At 38.7% G+C, this 18,922-nt stretch overlaps 1 protein-coding gene across 6 annotated transcripts in view; it reads left to right on the top strand.

The window, feature by feature from the left end:
• patj (PATJ crumbs cell polarity complex component) overlaps positions 1–18,922 on the top strand; it is a 133,572-nt gene that overhangs the window by 74,832 nt on the left and 39,818 nt on the right. For all 6 annotated transcript variants that reach the window (XM_017477989.3, XM_017477988.3, XM_017477994.3 and 3 more), the window contains 2 exons: positions 13,709–13,905; positions 17,625–17,716. In XM_017477989.3, the coding sequence (XP_017333478.1) occupies positions 13,709–13,905; positions 17,625–17,716 (289 nt within the window). The remainder of the gene's footprint in view (positions 1–13,708; positions 13,906–17,624; positions 17,717–18,922) is intronic.

The following is an 18,922-nucleotide window of genomic DNA, read 5'->3' on the forward strand; positions in this document are numbered from 1 at the left end:
ATCTTTAGCAAACTGAAGAAGGACAGCACTGTTCTTCTTGGAGAGCAGTGGCTTTCTCCTTGCAACCCTGCCATGCATACCATTTGTTGTTTAGTGTTCTCCTGATGGTGGACTCGGGAACATTTAACATTAACCAATGTGAGAGAGGCCTTTTTTTTTCTCTTTCAAACTTTCAAGCACCTCTGTATTTAAATACTGTATATACACAAGTATTTGCTTTAGATCGGTCAACATAGAGACTAATTTGCTTGTTAATTCTGTAACACTGACTACAGTTTGCAGTTTTCTGGAGAAAAGTACAGTCTCACTTCAAAGTATTGGAACAGCACGGCCAGTACTTTTGTTTTCGCTATACATTGACATTTGGGTTTGAGATCAAAACATGAAGACGAGAGGACAGATCAGAATTTCAGTTTTTATTTCCTCATATCTACATCTAGATGTGTTAAGCAAAACATGGCAACTTTGGTGGTAAAAAAGGTATAATTTCAAGCTCTGACTTCCCACTTCGAGGCAAGTCAAATGTTCAAATATAAAAATGTTCAAGTGCAAACTTGACTGGACTACAGAAAAGGAGAAAAAGAACAGCCCAAACCACAATAATCTGTGGGATCTGTGACTGAATCTCAAATCTGTTTCTATGCTCTCTATGAGGGCACTAGGCAGGACATTCAGCTCCATTATTTATATCCTATATAGGACACAAAGAAAGTGAATAGGGGTATTCCAGGGCCATTTGCCCTAGAACCTGGAATGTTTTTTGTTTTGGATCATCGGGAAATGATATACGATCAAGTTATATAGTGATAAGAAAACATTGTGACTAGTAAATAAATGAAATGAAGACATGATCAATTAGGAGAGGTATATTAATCAGGATTTCTGTTTGACTGTGTTTGGCACTATTTTTAGCTCAGCCCATATGTCCTGGATTGGCTCACATGGCACCTGGGTAAAAAGGTAACCAAATTCAGCATGACCAGCAGAGGAAATGGCCACATTGTGAAGGATTATGGGTATTTTGCCAAGCGGCACCTCACGGCCTGGTAGAAAGGCATGATTAGTCTTCCCTCCCCACCGTGCAATCCTCTTCTCATCCACCCCTCCTTTCCTTTCTAATTAAACTAACAGCAGCCAGCCCCCCTCCTTTACGTCTGCGTGTGAGAGAGAGATGGATTGAATGTTTTGCATACCGTCAACTGTTATCTTAGTATTGTGGCTGTCATACACACTAGCCTACTTCCAATAAGTTGGATATTACGGTTGATGGAGTAAGTATTTTAATATTTCTGAGTGTGAAGTGGAAGCTGCACTGGAAGAAAATCTTTACCAAATCTAACCTTTAACCATTATTAGCAGGACCTCTGTACTAATCTGTAACATGGTAGTATATCATCTGTCACATGAAATCAAGTGATGCAGAGACTGGGTGGGGAGGAGGGGGAAAAGAGCAAAAAGGTATGAGAAGCTGATGGAGAGAGACAAGAAAAGGAAAGCAGTGTAGTTAAGCAGGCAGCAGCGACTTAAAGGAGATTGTGATCTGTGTGGATGCAGCCAGAGGCACGTAAAACGGGATAATGGGATATGATTGATTCAGATGTAGCAGCCATGAAAAGGGACAGAAATACATGTCATGATCTCTGTTAGCAGGACCTAGAGTTGTATTCAGGGTAGCTTTAGGTGGGGGAAGTGCTCATGTGGCTCATATCCATGCTGCTGTAGGAGAGCCGCTGTGTCTTGCTTTGCTCCCAGAGAGGTGCTGCATCTGATCTCTGCTGTGTGGTGGAATAGTATAATATTCAGAGTGGGTAGTAAATTAGCTACATGCTGCTTCTAGACCTTTCAGGTCCACCACACAGGTACTGCTGACTGTTTTTCACTGATCCTGAATAAAACAGAAAGGCTCTAGCACAGTCAGACATGCTTCTTCTGTCCCTTTTCAAATCGAAGCTGAAAGCATACTTTTATTCCATTGCATTTCGGAATGGTGTGTGTGTGTGTGGGGGGGAAATAATTTGTTTAAATATAGCACTTTGTACAGCACTTTGGTAAACAGATGTGTTTTAAATGTCCTTAATACAATTTTTCTTACTTATTTACTTTCAGGACTCAAATGAGTATTTTGAATTGCAAATTGCTAAAAACACAAAAAAGACGTATTTCCGCCAATGGAGGATGATGCTGGAATTATGTTTTATATTGTGTGAATACTACCATCCTCTCAGGTTTGTCAGATGGCTAAATGTATGTCTTCTTAGATGCTTATTAATTTGAGTACCTATTCCAGAAAACGTGAAAGGTTTTCAAATGGCCTAGTCAGTTTTTCTTCATTCATATAGGGACAGTATGCTGCTTTCAGAGGGGGTAGAAGTACCTAAATTCTTTACTCGAGTAAAAGTGCAACTACTCGTTTAAATAACTGATGAAAGCTGAACTATTCTTCTGATAAAAGCTTCAGATTCTTCACTCAAGTTAAAGTAGAAAAGTAGAAGCTCACTTAAGTTATCCAAGTAAAAATTCAGAAAAGAAAGACATCTGCCTTAAACCACATATTGATTTTAGTTGCTGATTGTATCAATCAGCTGATAATAGCTAAAGCAAAATAGTAAAAATATATAGGTGCAAACAGCAGTCAAGGGGCCAAGCACAAAAGAGGCTAAATGAGGAGCTAAACAAGCATGGCAGGGAGCATCAAGACAAACTGTAAAAAAAAAAAAGAGAGCACTTTTAGACATTTGTATATGATTTTAGGCAAAATGGTTGAAAAGTCATAAATAAAATCAATTATATGATTTAATTGCTTATCATGTTTGACCAATAGGTGGTGCTGTCACCAAATTGATGTGGTGTGGTAAGGGTGGGGTGTCAATGCCACCCACCAAGTTTGGTGTTAGTATGCCAAAGTGTTGCAGTGATACAATCTCAGATTCAGTTTGGCATCATGCCATAATATTTGTTGATGCGTTAAGTGAGAATAGTTTGGTCTGTTAAAAAGCTTTTGGTAACTTTTTGCTGGCATGATCTGAATCAAATTTGGTGAAAATTGGACCAATGGTCTAGGAGGACTTCGAAAAAGTAGGTTTTCAACGAAATTCAAAATGGCGGACAGCAAGTTTGATCAAGTATGACATTATCGGTATCATTGTTCTCGGCATGACTTGCAGAATCCATCAAGAGCACTTTCATTACAATAGGCAAAATTATTCAAATGCTATTAGCATTTTTTGAAATTTCATGATACTTTTAGACCACATGGTCAAAGGCTGTTTCGAAACTTCTTGAGTGCCTTCAGGGCATGATGCCAATGACGCATACTGACTTCCGTAATGATATGCCAATGCGTTCATAAAATATAGCATTTTACTACAAATTTCAAAATGGCTGATGCTCAAAATGGCCGACATGGGAAAATTGGGTGCCAGTCGACTCAGTATGCTGTACCAAATCTAATGACACAAGTATCGTGACTTTTGGTCAACCTGTTCAGAAGTTATAAGTGAAATTAGCCATATTTCCATATCTCGTGTCCCCTAGTTGGTGCCACACAGAAACTGTGCATGTACCCTCAGGTCAAGCTTGTGTTGACGGGTACAAAGTTTCGTCTTAATATGCCAAACTATTGCGGACCCTCGCATCCATTTTCACTTGCCCTTCGTCAAATTCGTTGATGCGCTATATGAAAACAGTTGGGTCTGTCAAAGCTTTTGCTAACTTTTTGCCAGCACAGTCTGAAAATTATCTGATTCAATTTTGGTGAAAATGGGACAAACCACTTAGGAGGAGGTCGAAAAGGTTTTTCTGAAAATTCAAAACGGTGATAAAATTTGCATGATGGACTGACGTCATAGGGTGCAATCGAAACGTTTTTAACGAAGGAATCAAAGGAAAAACAAATCTTGTTCCTATCTCTTACGGTTCAAACCTTTTTGTGCTTGGCCTCTAATAAGCTGATAATAGCTCGCTGTCACAATACAAGCTGCCGGTAAATACAAAGCATATGTAGTCTCTCATAGATTCCAGTGATGGTATTAAGTCTCACTCTCTCAGTCACATCAGTTATAGTTTAGATTTGTTAGGATTTACATCTTTATGTTAAAAAGTCACCTCATAACTTTACAAATATGATTAAATATTAAGGTAGTGTTGGAAAATTAGTACATTAGTACTAATTTTCATTTACTAATGTAAATTTTTCATTTACATTAGTACAGTAATTAGTGCAAAGTAGAGATTTTTCTTTTGAAATGTAGTAAGTAAAGGTGATTGGGAGGGGATCAAAGTAAAGATATAAGTAGAATAAGAAAGTGATTGTGCGTTGTTACTTCCCACCTCTGGCTGAACAGGATGAACAGACTTCTCCGCTGATATTCCTGGCACCTGTCTGCTCTCAAGCGTGTATACCAGAGCAAGCTTTTATAACATGCCTCCATTAGCAAAATGGCTGTAATTATAGTTTATATAATTTGAACTATTTTTTGACTTTTTATTTTTTACTCGGTGTTTCCAAGCAGAGGATGGTTGTATGTGCTGGGGTTTCACCTAATGTATACTAATCATGCACAAAGAGAAATTAAATATCAGGTTTCAGTTTTTTTGGAGTGAGCACATGGCAACATTCCCAATTTTAAAGTGCAGTATTGGCATGAGCTTTGCGAATTGGTTACTGGTATTGTAACTGGTATTGTTTTCTTTCTCTTTATCCTTTTTTGTCAGCAATTTTTCATTTTTCCTCAGTATGACACCAATAATGAAATTCATAGCCTGATACTTTGCTGATGTCCGAATGTAACGCTGCTTTAAACAGTAGCATTGAGCCTTTCTTTTACATGACATTTCTTATAGCAGCACATCCCAAAGTCTTTTATTCCACTTATACCACAGGAATTTGCCCAAAATTACAATTAGTAATTTAGTTTAAAATGATGCATCATGCTGTTTATCCATTTATAGCAACATGTTTAATGATGTTGAACATTTGCAAGACAGTTTGGTTCCTGTATCGCTTGTATTATAGCAACAGTCAAGTAAAAACAGTTTTCTCTCTCTCTGTTAAAGTTAATGAGAAACAAAAACGATGCGTCTTGTGTTATGACAAAACAGAAAGCTCAAAGTCCTGAAGATATTTCCATGGTGGAGAACTTACTGATTAACTGACACTGGAGACTCCTTCCATAAATACTAAATAAACAGAAAACTTCACCAGTAACTATTATACATTCTTTTTCTCTCTCTCCATCCATCAAATCAATCCAATCCTATATATATATATATATATATATATATATATATATATATATATATATATATATATATATATATATATATATATATATATATATGGGGGATAATCCATGGCTAGGTGTTCATTACACGATTTTAATGCATGACCAAAAGAAGGAGGCAAAGAATCACCTGAAGCAAAGGAGTGATGAAAATCATGTGACGGAGAGATGTGCGTGTGTGAATTACTTGCATATGTGCTGAGTCTCTACTAATAATGAAGCTGTGAGTTTAACTACTGTATGCAGCTGTAACTGTATGTTACTATGGTTACAGTTGTTTATAGGCAGTGCATTCATTTCGAACGGTGGTTGAACTGACTGGAACTACCTGTGCATTGTAAGGTTTGAACTTACACCTTCCAGCCAATCAGAATAGAGTATTCAGACAGACCGTGGTATAAATTATTTTACCAGCCTTGGGTCAACAATAATTTTTTCCCTGTATACACTCTAATTACACACTCGTGCTAGCCTGCACTTGACCTGCACAATGGTTCATATATAATGGTACATATGTTTAGCAATAGTGCAACAGGCTAGTAATAGCATAATCGTAGGAAAGTACATCCTGTAGAATCTCAACAGAATAAGAGCTAGTACAAGCTTGTCAGAGCACGGCTATGTACCACAAGTGTTTCTTTTGATTATTAACAGGAACAGGATGATGATATTATAGCTGTAGCACGATGCTGTAGTTATGAATGTGATAGTCTGGGAAAACTTATTAGATATCACTGTAGCTGAATTCTGGTAAAAAGCCACAAAATTTGTATTTCCGCCAAAATAGGGTTATTCTGCCTTACTGTGATACCTCAGCTTTAAGAAACCATGTATATATTTTCCCAAAATTACATGGGATTTTATGTTTTTTTGTTTGTTTTTATGTTGTCTTCCTGCCAAGATCATGATGTGTAAGGAGCCAGTTTACCAAACATGGTTATAAGAAGGATCTCTCTGCTTATAGATGTCTCCAACCTTGCTAGCTAAATGTGATTTCCTCACACAGTGAATGACATGCTTTTACCAAGTTATTGGATAGCTATGTCAACCAATGTCGGTTTGTACTCTGATATCGGCTGTCAGAATATCCATAACACTTCTGTGCTGCGACCAGAGTCCAATCCTTAAATGTGCTTTTGAAATGCTAGAACTTTTGCATTTGGTTGAGATGCGTGCAAAAGAGAAACACATAGTTCAGTTCAGTAAACTATGCAGTTTTCACAATTTTATATATAGTAGAAAAACTTTAACCACATGAAGGGATTTCATCTTTTGTTTCTGTTGAAAAATTTAACTGAATTGAAATTGAATCGGTCTGTTTACAATTGATCTACAATAAACTGTATTATGGTGGAAAGCACATTACAGTGTGTTCTAAATATTGCACCAATGCAACATATGCCAGCAGTTTTATCTGCATTTAAATATATTCACAAATAAAATAAATTGGTTTGATTTACTATTAATATCTTAACACACACACAGACAGCCTTTTGTTACATTATCTTTAAATCCCATCTTGCATTGAATGCTGGTTTCACCATATTGAAGTAAGTGATTTAATACTGCACTCATACAATAGAAAAAATACTTTTAAAAGTATTTATTTTTTTTATTGTTGTGCAAATCTATTTGAGAAAACCAAGAGCACTCTTCTTTTATGATTGTCTACTGTCTGTAGTCAGAGACCTGTGGGAAAGTATGTTTAATTCTACAGTTGTTAACAGTGGATTTTTGACAAGCAGGAGCCAGTGATGACCCCTAACTGCTCAGGAAGGGTTATATTCAACTGATGATGTACAGAAATACCCAGCTGATTCTAGTAATAGATGTTATTTATTGAGCAGTGTCGAGTTTGAAATGGCCGCAAGGTTGTGGCAAATGCAAGATGGATGAACAATTAGACCATGCGTAGTGATGGAGAGCTCAAATCATTTGGGAGTTCTTCATAGTAGATGAGAGAGTTTAGTAATGTTATAAGAAGCCAGGTGAAGTCATTACTCAGCCAGTGTTTGGAGAAGAGCAGTGGACCATGAAGTGCTCCCTGAGGAATGCCCAGTGGTTAGCCTTTATTGGGCTAGGTGGACCATGCAGAGATGGTTTCAACCTAGGATAAAGGCAGATCTTGATATCCTTCTCACCATGTAGGATTGAAGAAGTAGTAATTCTTTAAGGCTTGTGGATCTGTTCATTACTCAGTAACGGATGTACTTTTCACGGTTCATACAGATACAGAAAATAATATTTGAAATAACCAACCTTGAATAAATCTGTTTTTGGGAGAACTGTAAAGACATAAAAAATGACTTCTTATGTGGCAGATGCTCCTACAAGCAGGTACAGTAGTTCCGTTTAAAGAGTTTAAAACAGGACCCAAACAGGATATGAGGGTTAAAGAAGAGTGGCAGAATATGGATCCTAAGGATGCAACAGAATGACTGAGGTTATAAGCACACTAGCTGAGTTTTTGTGGTTTTTCCCTCGGTTAGGGTTCAAATCGGCTTACACATGCTGATTTGAAGGTTGTGTTAATGAGGCAGTTTCATAGTGTGAATGACATAAAGCCGCTGATTACGGCTTGAAAAGGATGGGACGGATGGGTAGGGTGCAGCCATCTGTCACTACAGAGCTGATTGTGGCTGTGCCCAGACGCTGTTTCTATGAACCAGTCAGCTCCTACCAGGCTTCACAGACCTGCTCTCTACCAAACTATCAGTTGTGTTCAGGACTTGTAATAAATAATGTCAGAGTGCAAAAGCTGATCTAGGGTCAGGCTAGATAATCTGATTTCACTGACAATACATATATCAGTGAAATCAGATTATTTAGCCTGACCCGAGGCTCAGACATTCTTTATTACGTATGAGGTACTGATTACACACTCACCATTCTTGTGTAATCATGTGGCAGCAGCACAATGCACAATCATGCCGATACAGGTCAAAAGCTTCATTTAATGTTCATATCAAACATCGGAATAGGGAAAAAGTGTGATCTATGTGACTTTGGTATTGGTATATACGTTGGTTTCGGTATTTCATAAACTGCTGATATCCAGGGTTTACACAGAATGGTGCTAAATCATTGAGTTAGTGAGAGTTCTGTGTTTGGAAACTCCTTGTTGATTAGAGAAGTCCGAGGAAAATGGCCAGATTGGTTCGAAGTGCCAAGAGGGATTTAGTAACAGCAGAAGACCACGTCAGGTCCCACTCCATTTAGCCAAGAACAGGAATCTGAGACTACCAGGGGCTCACACTCACCCAAACTGGACAGTTGAAGACTGGTGTAGTCCATCCACCTCAAGGTTTGATGCATTGTGCATTCTGAGATGCTTTTCTGCTCATCACAGTTGTAAAAACTGCTTCTCTGAGTTACTATAGACTTCCTGTCAGCACAAACTAGTCTGGACATTCTCCTCTGATCGCTCTCATCAACAACGTGGTTCATCCTGTAGACCCTCCACTCACAGGATGTTTTTTTGTTTTGTTTTTCTCAACTTTCTGTGTAAACTCTAGAGACTGGTGTGTGTGTGTGTGTGTGTGTGTGTGTGTGTGTGAGAGAGAGAGAGAGGGGGAAAATCCAAGGAGATCATTAATTATATAAATACTCAAACCAGTCCCTCTGACACCAACAAATATGCCACGGTTAAAGTCACAGAAATCACATTATTTTCTTCATTCTAATGTTTGATGTGAGCATTATCTGAAGCTATTTACCTGTATTTGCATGATTTGTTTCAATATGCTTCTACCATATGATTGGCTGATGAGATACAAGAGTTCTTCATAAAGTAGATGGTGAGTGTGTGCATGTTGATGTTGAAAAGAATCTATCTTTCAAGTCCAATCCTATGACCTTTTCTCTTTAGCACCAGCTGATCTGACAAATAAAAATTGACTAAGTTCTTATGCTGATTATCACACAGATGCAGAACCTGTTTGTATAGTGAGTCTGTACTGTGTATCTCTCTCTCTCTGTCTCTCTCTCTCCCCGCTCTCTCCCTCTCCCCATTCCCTGGAAGTTTTATATCTCTCGTGGGGCTTTTAATTACTCCACTCGCTTGCTGGCAGCAGTAAAGAGCTCCCCTGCAGTAAAAGGAAATTGAAACTGAAAACAGCAATAGGCTGTCATAGTGGGAAAGGTTACAGCTAGCCTTTTCTCCTATCTGTTTGTGCTCTGATTGCATTATTACTGCAGATTTAATCAGAAACGATGCTGATATTGACCCACTGAATCTGAAACACTGAATCTGATTCAGAATTCTAAAGACGTATAAGACGTATACACGTATAAGATTATGTAGTTGGCTAACTGTCTAAATATTTGTGTGAATCCAGAGGTGCCAACATCTATGGTTTGCCCACAGTATTTACAGTTATTGACCCCTTTCTGTGGTGACACAGGAGCTACTTGAAAACTGCACATTCCTGCTTTTTCAGCTAAAGCTGCAGTCAGAGCAAACATGAATAAAGTTCAGAAATGGCAATTCATAGAAGGAGAAATGACTTGTGGACGTACATGGTGCATTTGCATCTGGTAGTGGTTACTTTCCCTTCATGCCCACTTTGTCTACGTTACATTTGACCTGTCTGAAAGTACTACTTATGTTGGTGCCAGTGTTGGCAGCATCGCCATTCACACTGGCAACAAATTCTACTTCCCTCATGGTTTTCTATATAAAAATAATAATTAAAAAAATAGCTGTCTCCTACATATGCTAGGGTTGTTGTGGCAAAATGATCTTTTTTTCCTAGCTGGATTTTTTTTTTTTATCATTAACATTGGCACCTGGGTCGGTAAAGCAGGTTTATTTATATAGCGCAACTACATACACAGTGCTTTACAAAGAATTAAAGGCAATTAAAATGAAAGTTAAGCTCATGATTAAAAATAATAATTAAAACAGATCAAATAAAAAAAAATTATTATTATTATTATTATTATTATTATTAAAAGAAAATGTAAAAGAAGTAGAACAGAATTGTTTAAGTGCAAAAGGAACAGGTGAACAGAAAAGTTGATACCTTCTGGGAGTTTATTGTAATCCTTGTGCCCTGTGCAATGCTATATTTCATTGCCTCATCTCTTTCAAAATGCTGGCACGTTTGCCTCGCACCTCTGAGGTTGGGGGTTCGAATCCTGCCTCCGCCCCGTGCGGCAGGGCTTGCATGTTCTCCCCGTGCTTCAGGGCTTTCCACCGGTACAGTTCAAAGACATGTTGTATGTTGATTGGTATTTCCAAATTGTGTGTCAATGTGTGCACGATTGTGCCCTGCAATGGGATGGCACCCACCTTTGTGTGCCAGGGTGTGTCCCGCCTTGTGCCCCGAGTTCCCTGGGATGGCCTCCGTGATCCCCAGTGACCCTGTGTATAGAAAATGGATGGATGGGTGGATGGAATATGGATGGGTGGATGGAATATGAAGGCTCTTTCTGTGCTTGGGGATCCTTGTAATGGCAGGGGTGTGTGTAAAGAGATAAGGAATTGGTCAGTGACCAGAATCATCTCTTTGTGTCAGATCTGCAAACATTAGTCACTTTTGACACTTTCAGCATGTTACTCTGAAAATGACCCTAAACATAATCTCCATAACATATTCTAGTTTTCAAAAATGTTCATGTTTATTGGAGAATTCAAGACATTTGCATTTTAGAAATATTTTATAGGTGTTTTAAATTTACTTGATTTCTACCCAAACTGAAGTCTGAAATTAAAGTGCAAATCATATTAAAATGCTTTTTTTTTTTTTTTTTTTTAATATTTGATTGAGATTCTGAACAGATTCTTTAGTTTTTTCTTTTCTTATATATACGCCTCATCTAAGACAACTCATGAAAGATCTCTGCAAGTGGGATTCAGAGGCATCCGGAAAGGCTTCAAAGGGAGCTATTTCAGTGGGAGTTAAGCTTGCTTCCCTAAGTCTTGTATTTTCCTTCACGTAAGTGAGAGGCTATGTGATTATCTTATCACAGCTGATTCTTCTAGCTATATTTGGGCAGTGAGGTTGAAAGTGACATTTTTTATGAGACACATTCAGCCTTTTACTATTTACATCACCAAAATGTCATCTTCTTCGATGGTTTCAGAATACTCGACTTAGGAGACCATGTATGAAGCTTCCTTGCTAGCTATAGGATTCCTTTTATTTTTCAAGCTGAGGGGAGAAAACATCTAGCATTAATGTAACCTGGTGTTATTGATTGCATGGCTTTCTGATGCAAAGCTGAGGTTGTTTAGAATTCCAGCCTAAAGTGTCAATTCCACTTTAAAACCATGCCTAATAACACTACCATCAAATGTGAGCTCCTCATATTCAGGAACCAATGGTATTTCTTTGCAGCTTGATGCACACGGATTCCATATGAGATCTGTAGCTCTGAAAGACACCAAAAATTCAGCATCCACTGCTCTGTTCTGATCAGTGCTGAAAAACCTTTATCTAAAGCAGATCAGCTGGAACAGATGGACAGTGTATTCTTCAATCCTAGTAGAAATGATTTCAGCTTAAGTCATCTCGACTTCACTCATAAAAATGACTCCCAGCACACTGTGCGGACTCTGATTCTGTGACATCTGGGCATTAAATACTGTTTCTATTTGAGCAACTAGGTGGTACAGGTGAAAATTTAAGGTATTATCCACTCATCCACCAACAGTAGCATGGCTTTGTTCAAAAATGACTACCATGCACAGAGTTTCTGGGACTGGGGAAGTATCCGTAAAGAGAAAAATTTATGTTCAAACCCTTCTACATAGGTGCACGCTGCTTAGTGGTTAGCACGTTCACCTCACACCTTCAGGGTCAGGGGTTCGAGTCCTGCCGCGGCCCTGTGTGTGCGGAGTTTGCATGTTCTCCACCGCGTACTCCAGTTTCCTCCCCTAGTCCAAGGACATGCATGGTAGGCTGATTGGTGTGTCCGTAGTGTATGAATGGGTGTGTGAGTGTGTATGTGATTGTGCCCTGCGATGGACTGGCACCCTGTCCAGGGTGTACCCCGCCTTGTGCCCGATGCTTCCTGGGATAGGCTCCAGGTCTCCCCTGACCCTGAAAAGGAGTAAGCGGTAGAAGATGGATGGATGGATGGATGGAAACCCTTCTACAATCACACCTAGGGTCAATTTATCTGATCCAGTCCACCTACCAGCATGTTTTTGGGAGGTAGGAAACCCAGAGGAAGCCCCCATGGACACAGGGATATCATACAAAACTCCACACAGTCAGTAATTCGTGCAAGATGTGTGCAAAACAAAGTGTGGAGTATAAATATACTTTATGATAAACATTTTTTGCAACAAGTAAATGAATGACACATTTATGAATGTACAAAAATAAATTAGTTTCAAATGAGGTAACATTGTCTTATTCCACCTGTCTGCTATAGAAGAGGGAAAGAATGAAAATATATCGAGTTCCCAAGAGTGCAGGAACACAAGTTATTTTAAGTGTTTAGCAAGCAATGGGACTGAGTACGAACAACCTGAAAAGCTCCTGAGTAACTTCACAGCAGTAAAAGGATGTTAACAGTTTATTTGAACACAGATACTGAGCTGCACCATAGAGTCTTGGGTGATTTATTATTATAAAATGTTCAGAGGTAGAGTACTCCTGCAGTGCACGTGTTTATATACTCACGTATACTAATCTGAATGTAGTTCAGGAGTAAACCCAGACATCATGCCTCAGGAAACTTACAACTAGCAGCCAATGATTGGTCAATAGTTATTACTCAGACACAGCAGAGCTTTTCACTATACTCATGGTGCCAAAACCTTTTGGAGCTATTAAGATTTTGACACTTTTTTTTTTAAAGCCCTTTTTGATCATAAAATGGTTTCAGCCACAAGTTTAGTTTTGCTTGGCTGTAGTCGTGGTTGCAAACTGCTCACATTGCTCTCTTCAGAGAAAGCAAAACAATTTAATAAGCCAGTTAAGTCTCATTGGCTTTGCTAAAAAACTGAAATATTACACTTTCATTTCCTCAACAGGAAGCTGAGCATATATTAAAATACAGGTCACATAAAAACAGGGTTGCTGTAGTTTTGGAACAAGGTTTCAGGTTATAAATTCCAGCAGTAGGGATTTTTATCAGGATATCATTTAAAGCAAATAATGTGTCTAATCAATATTCGCAAAAACATAGGCTAAGGGAAATTGTAAGTTCAGACAAAGAATTGCAATGTACAGAACCATTATTTCTGTAAGATATATTGCAGAGATTGGTAGAGAATAAAGGGTTTATGGAGTGGATAATGGCCGAACCAGGCGATGATAAAAATGCATTTTGCAGATACTGCAAATCAAAAATGCGTGCGCACCACGGTGAAACCTTTTTTACCTTTTACAATGCAATACAGAAACTTTTGGGGCTAGATTTAGGTCTAAGCAGCATGACAATCGAATGTGTTTGTGTGTATTAATTTTCAGAGGACATCAGGCAGAAGTACAGCGAGCTACAAGGGGAGCTGCTGCTAGTGGAGCTGGAGAAGGATCGACAGGGTTTGGGTCTGAGCCTGGCTGGAAACAGAGACCGCTCATGCATGAACATCTTTGTGGTGGGCATCAACCCCGGAGGACCAGCCAGCCGCGATGGACGCATCCGAGTGGGCGATGAGTTACTGGAGGTTAGCACATACATGCACATATACATACACTAGGGATTAATGTACGACATTTGCACTGTCGGTTAGTCTGAGAACATTCTCATTTTATGCACATACACATAATCACTGCCATCAGTGTATGCCATCTCTCTCTCATGGAAATGGTCTCTTCATGTTGAGCCGACTGTCCTCCAGAGGCAAAATTAGAGGTTCTCATCACTGTCATTTTCATTCAGTGCCACAGCTCTCTCTCATTCTCTCTCTCTTGTGTGCACTCTCTCGCTCTCTCTCTCTCTCTCTCTCTCTCTCTCTCATAGACACACACACCCTTCGGTTTAAACAGTGTCCTCTTTTCTCAGTGTAAAGACATGCAAGGTCTTCTGGCTAAGATGGTCAGCAAGGTCAATCCAATTCTGGAGAAATCACTCAAGCCGTTTAGTTCACGTCTCTGAAGGTTATTTTATTTTATTTTTTTTTAACCTGCTGAGGCTGCAACTCTGGAGCTTCTGATTGACGAATAAATACCTGGTGTTAATTACTAGTTAATTAAGACACTCATTATGGTCTTGAGCTTTGTGTAGGTTGCAGACTTTCTATATCACAGAACCAAGTAGACTTAAGGTACATGTCATAAATCTACTTATATTACCTCATTAACGAGACAAATTTTTCACCACCACTTTCTGCTCCTTCTTTGTTTTACTCAAATGTTTTTTGCAACATTTTACTTTAGGAGGTAAATAAAAAGGTTTATCATCGACACCCCCCCCCCCCCCCCAATTTTCAAATACTCTGCTGTGACCAGAAAAAAAAAAATGCTATGTTTCTGCTTCCCACAGTATTATATATATCAAATGTGCTCTGACAGACAGTCATTGGGGCAAAAACAAAAGTCCAGGGTGTAGAGCTGGACCTGATCCGACTAACCCTAGGACTTTTGATCTGACTCTGCCCAGGTGGAGTTGGATCAAGTCCAGATTAATCCCTTGGACTTTCTTCTGCAAGGGTACTTGAGTTAAAATGCCAATTCTGAAAGCACCCTGAGGTCATTCTGTCCAAAAACATTTAGATTCACACCCTGCATTCCTGCCTCACACAGTGTTCCTGAGACCCATTGTGGACCTCAGCAAAAAAAGTTTTTAAGTGTATTTAATTGCTAGCCTTAACTTTTGTATTGTAATTTCTCTCTCTCTCTCTCTCTCTCTCTCTCTCTCTCTCTCTCTCTCTCTCTCTCTCTCTCTCTCTCTCTCTCTCTCTCTCTCTCTCTCCTTTTTTATCTAACCCTCACCTCAGCTCGCTTCACTCCAGTCACGTAACTGCAAACATGAAAGATTAATGTGACCAATACCACTTTACTTATTGAATACTGCAGCCATTACAGTGTAGCGCACACACAAACACACTGGACATCCTCATATTTTTAATAAACCACATAGCATCTCGTAATAAATAATCAACCTTTGGATCAATCATGTCAGTTAATAGAATATCCTGGTGTTTTTCTATCTTATCTGTAGCACGTGTGTGTTCCCACAGGCAGGAACTTGAACACATTTCCCTGTAACGTCTGAAGCACTGAAGGCTAATTTACCCAAAACTATAATGGAGTAATGGAAGTTACAGTTCAGCTCAATCAATAATCATTTTCAGTTCATCTTCAGTTTTATTTGTGTAGTGCTTTTACTGTAGACATTCTCACAGAGCAGCGTTGCAGAAATCTGGATGTAGATTTAGATCCCTAATGAACAAACCAGAGGCAGCAAGGGAAAAGCTTCCTTAGATGACGTGAGGAGGAATCCTTGAGAGGAACCTGACTCCAAAGGGCACCATTTGTCATCTACGGGACACTGCGTAGTAGGATTATAAATGATTACACTAAACAGGTATAGAAGAGTAAAGGCAAACAGTACTAAGTGTGTTGAAATGTTCACTGTGAGTATATTGTGTATCCTTGGATGAGCACAGGACAGACTTTATGATTACATCAACAGTTAAACAGCTGTATAATATGAATATAAAACTGCAGTCATAACACTCTATTACCAATAAAGTTGTTGGGAGGAGACTGACATGAAGACATGAGAGAAAGTCTCTAAATCCTTCCTTCTGAAAGTATAGCGCTATGTCTGAAAGAAGGAAACCGATTTAAAGCTTAATTTGCAAAAAAAAAACAACAACAACAACAACTTTGAAGAATGAATGACAAACTCCTTTTCTTTCTTTCATTCACAAAAGGTGCAAAATCTTAGAAAATCGATTGTAAAACATCTTTTTCCTTTAAAGCTTCTCTCTAAACCGAACATATTTAAAGAGAAGTGGGTGTGGGTACACGGTGTTTGTAGGATCCGAATGAAAAGGCATTAAAAGACGGTGTTACCGGAGCAGCAATTGCAGCTTTCTGAAATGTTTTTCCATTAGATTAACACAAAGCACTGCATTAGGCATGCTCCTCTACCAAGCGATTCTGTCACAGATGAATGAACATGTAATTATATAGCACGCCTTCAAGAGCCAGTGTTGGAATTATAAAGCCATGCAAGTCTTTTGATCTGCTGTGTTTATTCTATCTGCAGCGATGGTTCTTTTCCCTTACGTTTCCTTTCACTGTTATTATAATACAAAAGCTCTCTATCTCTGCATTTGTGTTTTTAGTACTCTCCTACAAAAATGCCATAAACACTTCATGATCTGTTCCTATTTAAATATGCTTTTAATATAGAACACAACAGGGAAGACTCTTATAGGAAAATAATCAACAACCCGATGGAGTTAGCAGCCTGACACAACAAAGTTAATAAAGCAACAAAACAAATAAACATGTGCATACATACCAAATAAACTTGCTAAATAAACACGTGCATACAGAAAACTTCACCATATCAAGCGTTAGACATTTTCTTTGTTAAATAACAAATCCGTTTTATGCCTTATTCATTTAGACATTATGTTTTCAGGTTGTATGTCAGTCCATGCATTCGTCCAAGGTTCTTATCGGGGTGAAATCTCAAGCAGACGTGTTTTTAAATAATTTTTTTAGATTTATGTACAAGTATGATTGCAACTAGCAGATGGACGGATTAGATTCTGAGGTTGATCCAAACAGGGTCAATTTCACAGCAAGGGCAAATGTCTAAAATAGTTCTCCAAAGCCTCCTTCCTGTTTGAAGAATAATTTAAGGGTATTTCAGGCATACAGTCTTTATAAACTTGAAGGACTAGACTTGTTGGTTACTTCCCAGTCGACCTCAGTTAGTGTTGAATTGTTTAATCTGTTATTAGATTTATGTCGAACATCCACCATACAATTCTGTGTGAATAAGCTGTTACTATACACTCGCCATCCACTTTAATAGAAACACCTGCTCATTTATGCAGTTATCTGATCAGTCAATCATGTGGCAGCAGCACAGTGCAGATACAGGTCAAGAGCTTCTGTTAATGTTCACATCAAACATAAGAATGGGGGAAAAGTGTGATCTCTGTGACTTGAACCATGGCATGGTTGGTTGTGCCAGATGGATTGGTTTGAGTATTTCAGAAAGTGGTGATCTCCTGGGAATTTCACACACAATAGTCCCTAGAGGTTACACAGTATAGTGCAAAAAACATAAACGGCCAGATGCACAGGTATTTCGATTAAAGTGAATTGAGAGTGTATAAAAAATATTATATTATAATGAGCACATTTAACATACACATTACAGCCAGCACTACTGTCACTACTGTCTTTTGACCTTCAGATCAATAACCAGGTGCTTTATGGGCGGAGCCATCAAAATGCATCAGCCATAATAAAGAGCGCTGCATCCAAGGTGAAGCTGGTGCTGCTCAGGTGAGAAAGCATGTCATGCACACACAGTCACAATGCACAGGCCATGTCACAGGCCTTCTCTCATACTGCATAAACACACTGTTCTTCTGTTCGTTTATTCAACATCTCATAGAATAGTCAATGTTTGCCATTACACTGACATTGAAGTATTGCTAATTAAGCTTTTAGTGTATACCATCTGGTTTAACAATCTGCACAGGTAGCCTGGCCTGTTTTTTCTTTGTGACATTTGCTGAGTGGTACTTTGACTCCAGTGTTTCTCTAAGACCATTAAACGATTCTTACATCTGCCTTGCAACATCACAGTCTATTTTTTTTATAAAGAAAATATCTGAAATATTAAGATGGATTCAAAGATTAGCCAGCTCCTTGTCATAGATGGAAAGACTGATTCAGGTCCGGAAGCGGTGCACCAGGAAAGCAGTCACCCTATCATCGCGAGTTCAAATCCTGGCGATGGCCGAGCTATCTGTGGCAGGAAATCTAGAGAGCAAAATTGCCTGTGCATGCTAGCCTTCACCCTTCCTGGTTGCTAGCTATCATGTGATAGAGGAGAGCTGGCGGGTGGGTTGGATTTGGATTTGACAAGTGACCAAATTGCCAATCCAACAAATAAACAAAAGAAACATTGATTCGTTCATATAATGGGATTTCACCACTCCAAAGCCTTTGAACAAAAAATGATTTATATTAATGCATGTAGTTACTGCATAAATGTACTTGACCAAGAACCCCAATGATCCTTTTGTGATAAATAAAGTAATAAAAAAACAAACAAATTTTTCTCCCTACTGTCCTCTAATGCATGTAGTTACACTAATGGAAATGTAGGAGCATGACTCAGTGCTCACACTGATCTGTAGTGGTTATCCATCTCATTTTGACGTTTTGTCCTGTGTTGCCAAATAAAACATTTCTAAGCAATATCATTCGTTGTGCATTTGCCGATTAGACTATTGCATATAATAAGCTGCAGCCCTAAATGTGATGTCATTTTCTTTTATTTATTTGGCTATTATGGTTATGTGAGTTTTATGTGTATGGTTAGAATGAATAATTATGCTGTTGTGTTCATCATGCATTTTGTGAAAGAGAGATAGCAGAACAGATAGCAGTGGTATGGTGATTAGTTTTGCTGCAGTGCTGGTGTTCTCACGATACTGCCTTCTGGTAATTGGGTAGTCTGCATAACAGATGATAGGCTGT

Source organism: Ictalurus punctatus, chromosome 10 (genome assembly GCF_001660625.3).
Source record: "Ictalurus punctatus breed USDA103 chromosome 10, Coco_2.0, whole genome shotgun sequence".
Taxonomy (NCBI): domain Eukaryota; kingdom Metazoa; phylum Chordata; class Actinopteri; order Siluriformes; family Ictaluridae; genus Ictalurus; species Ictalurus punctatus.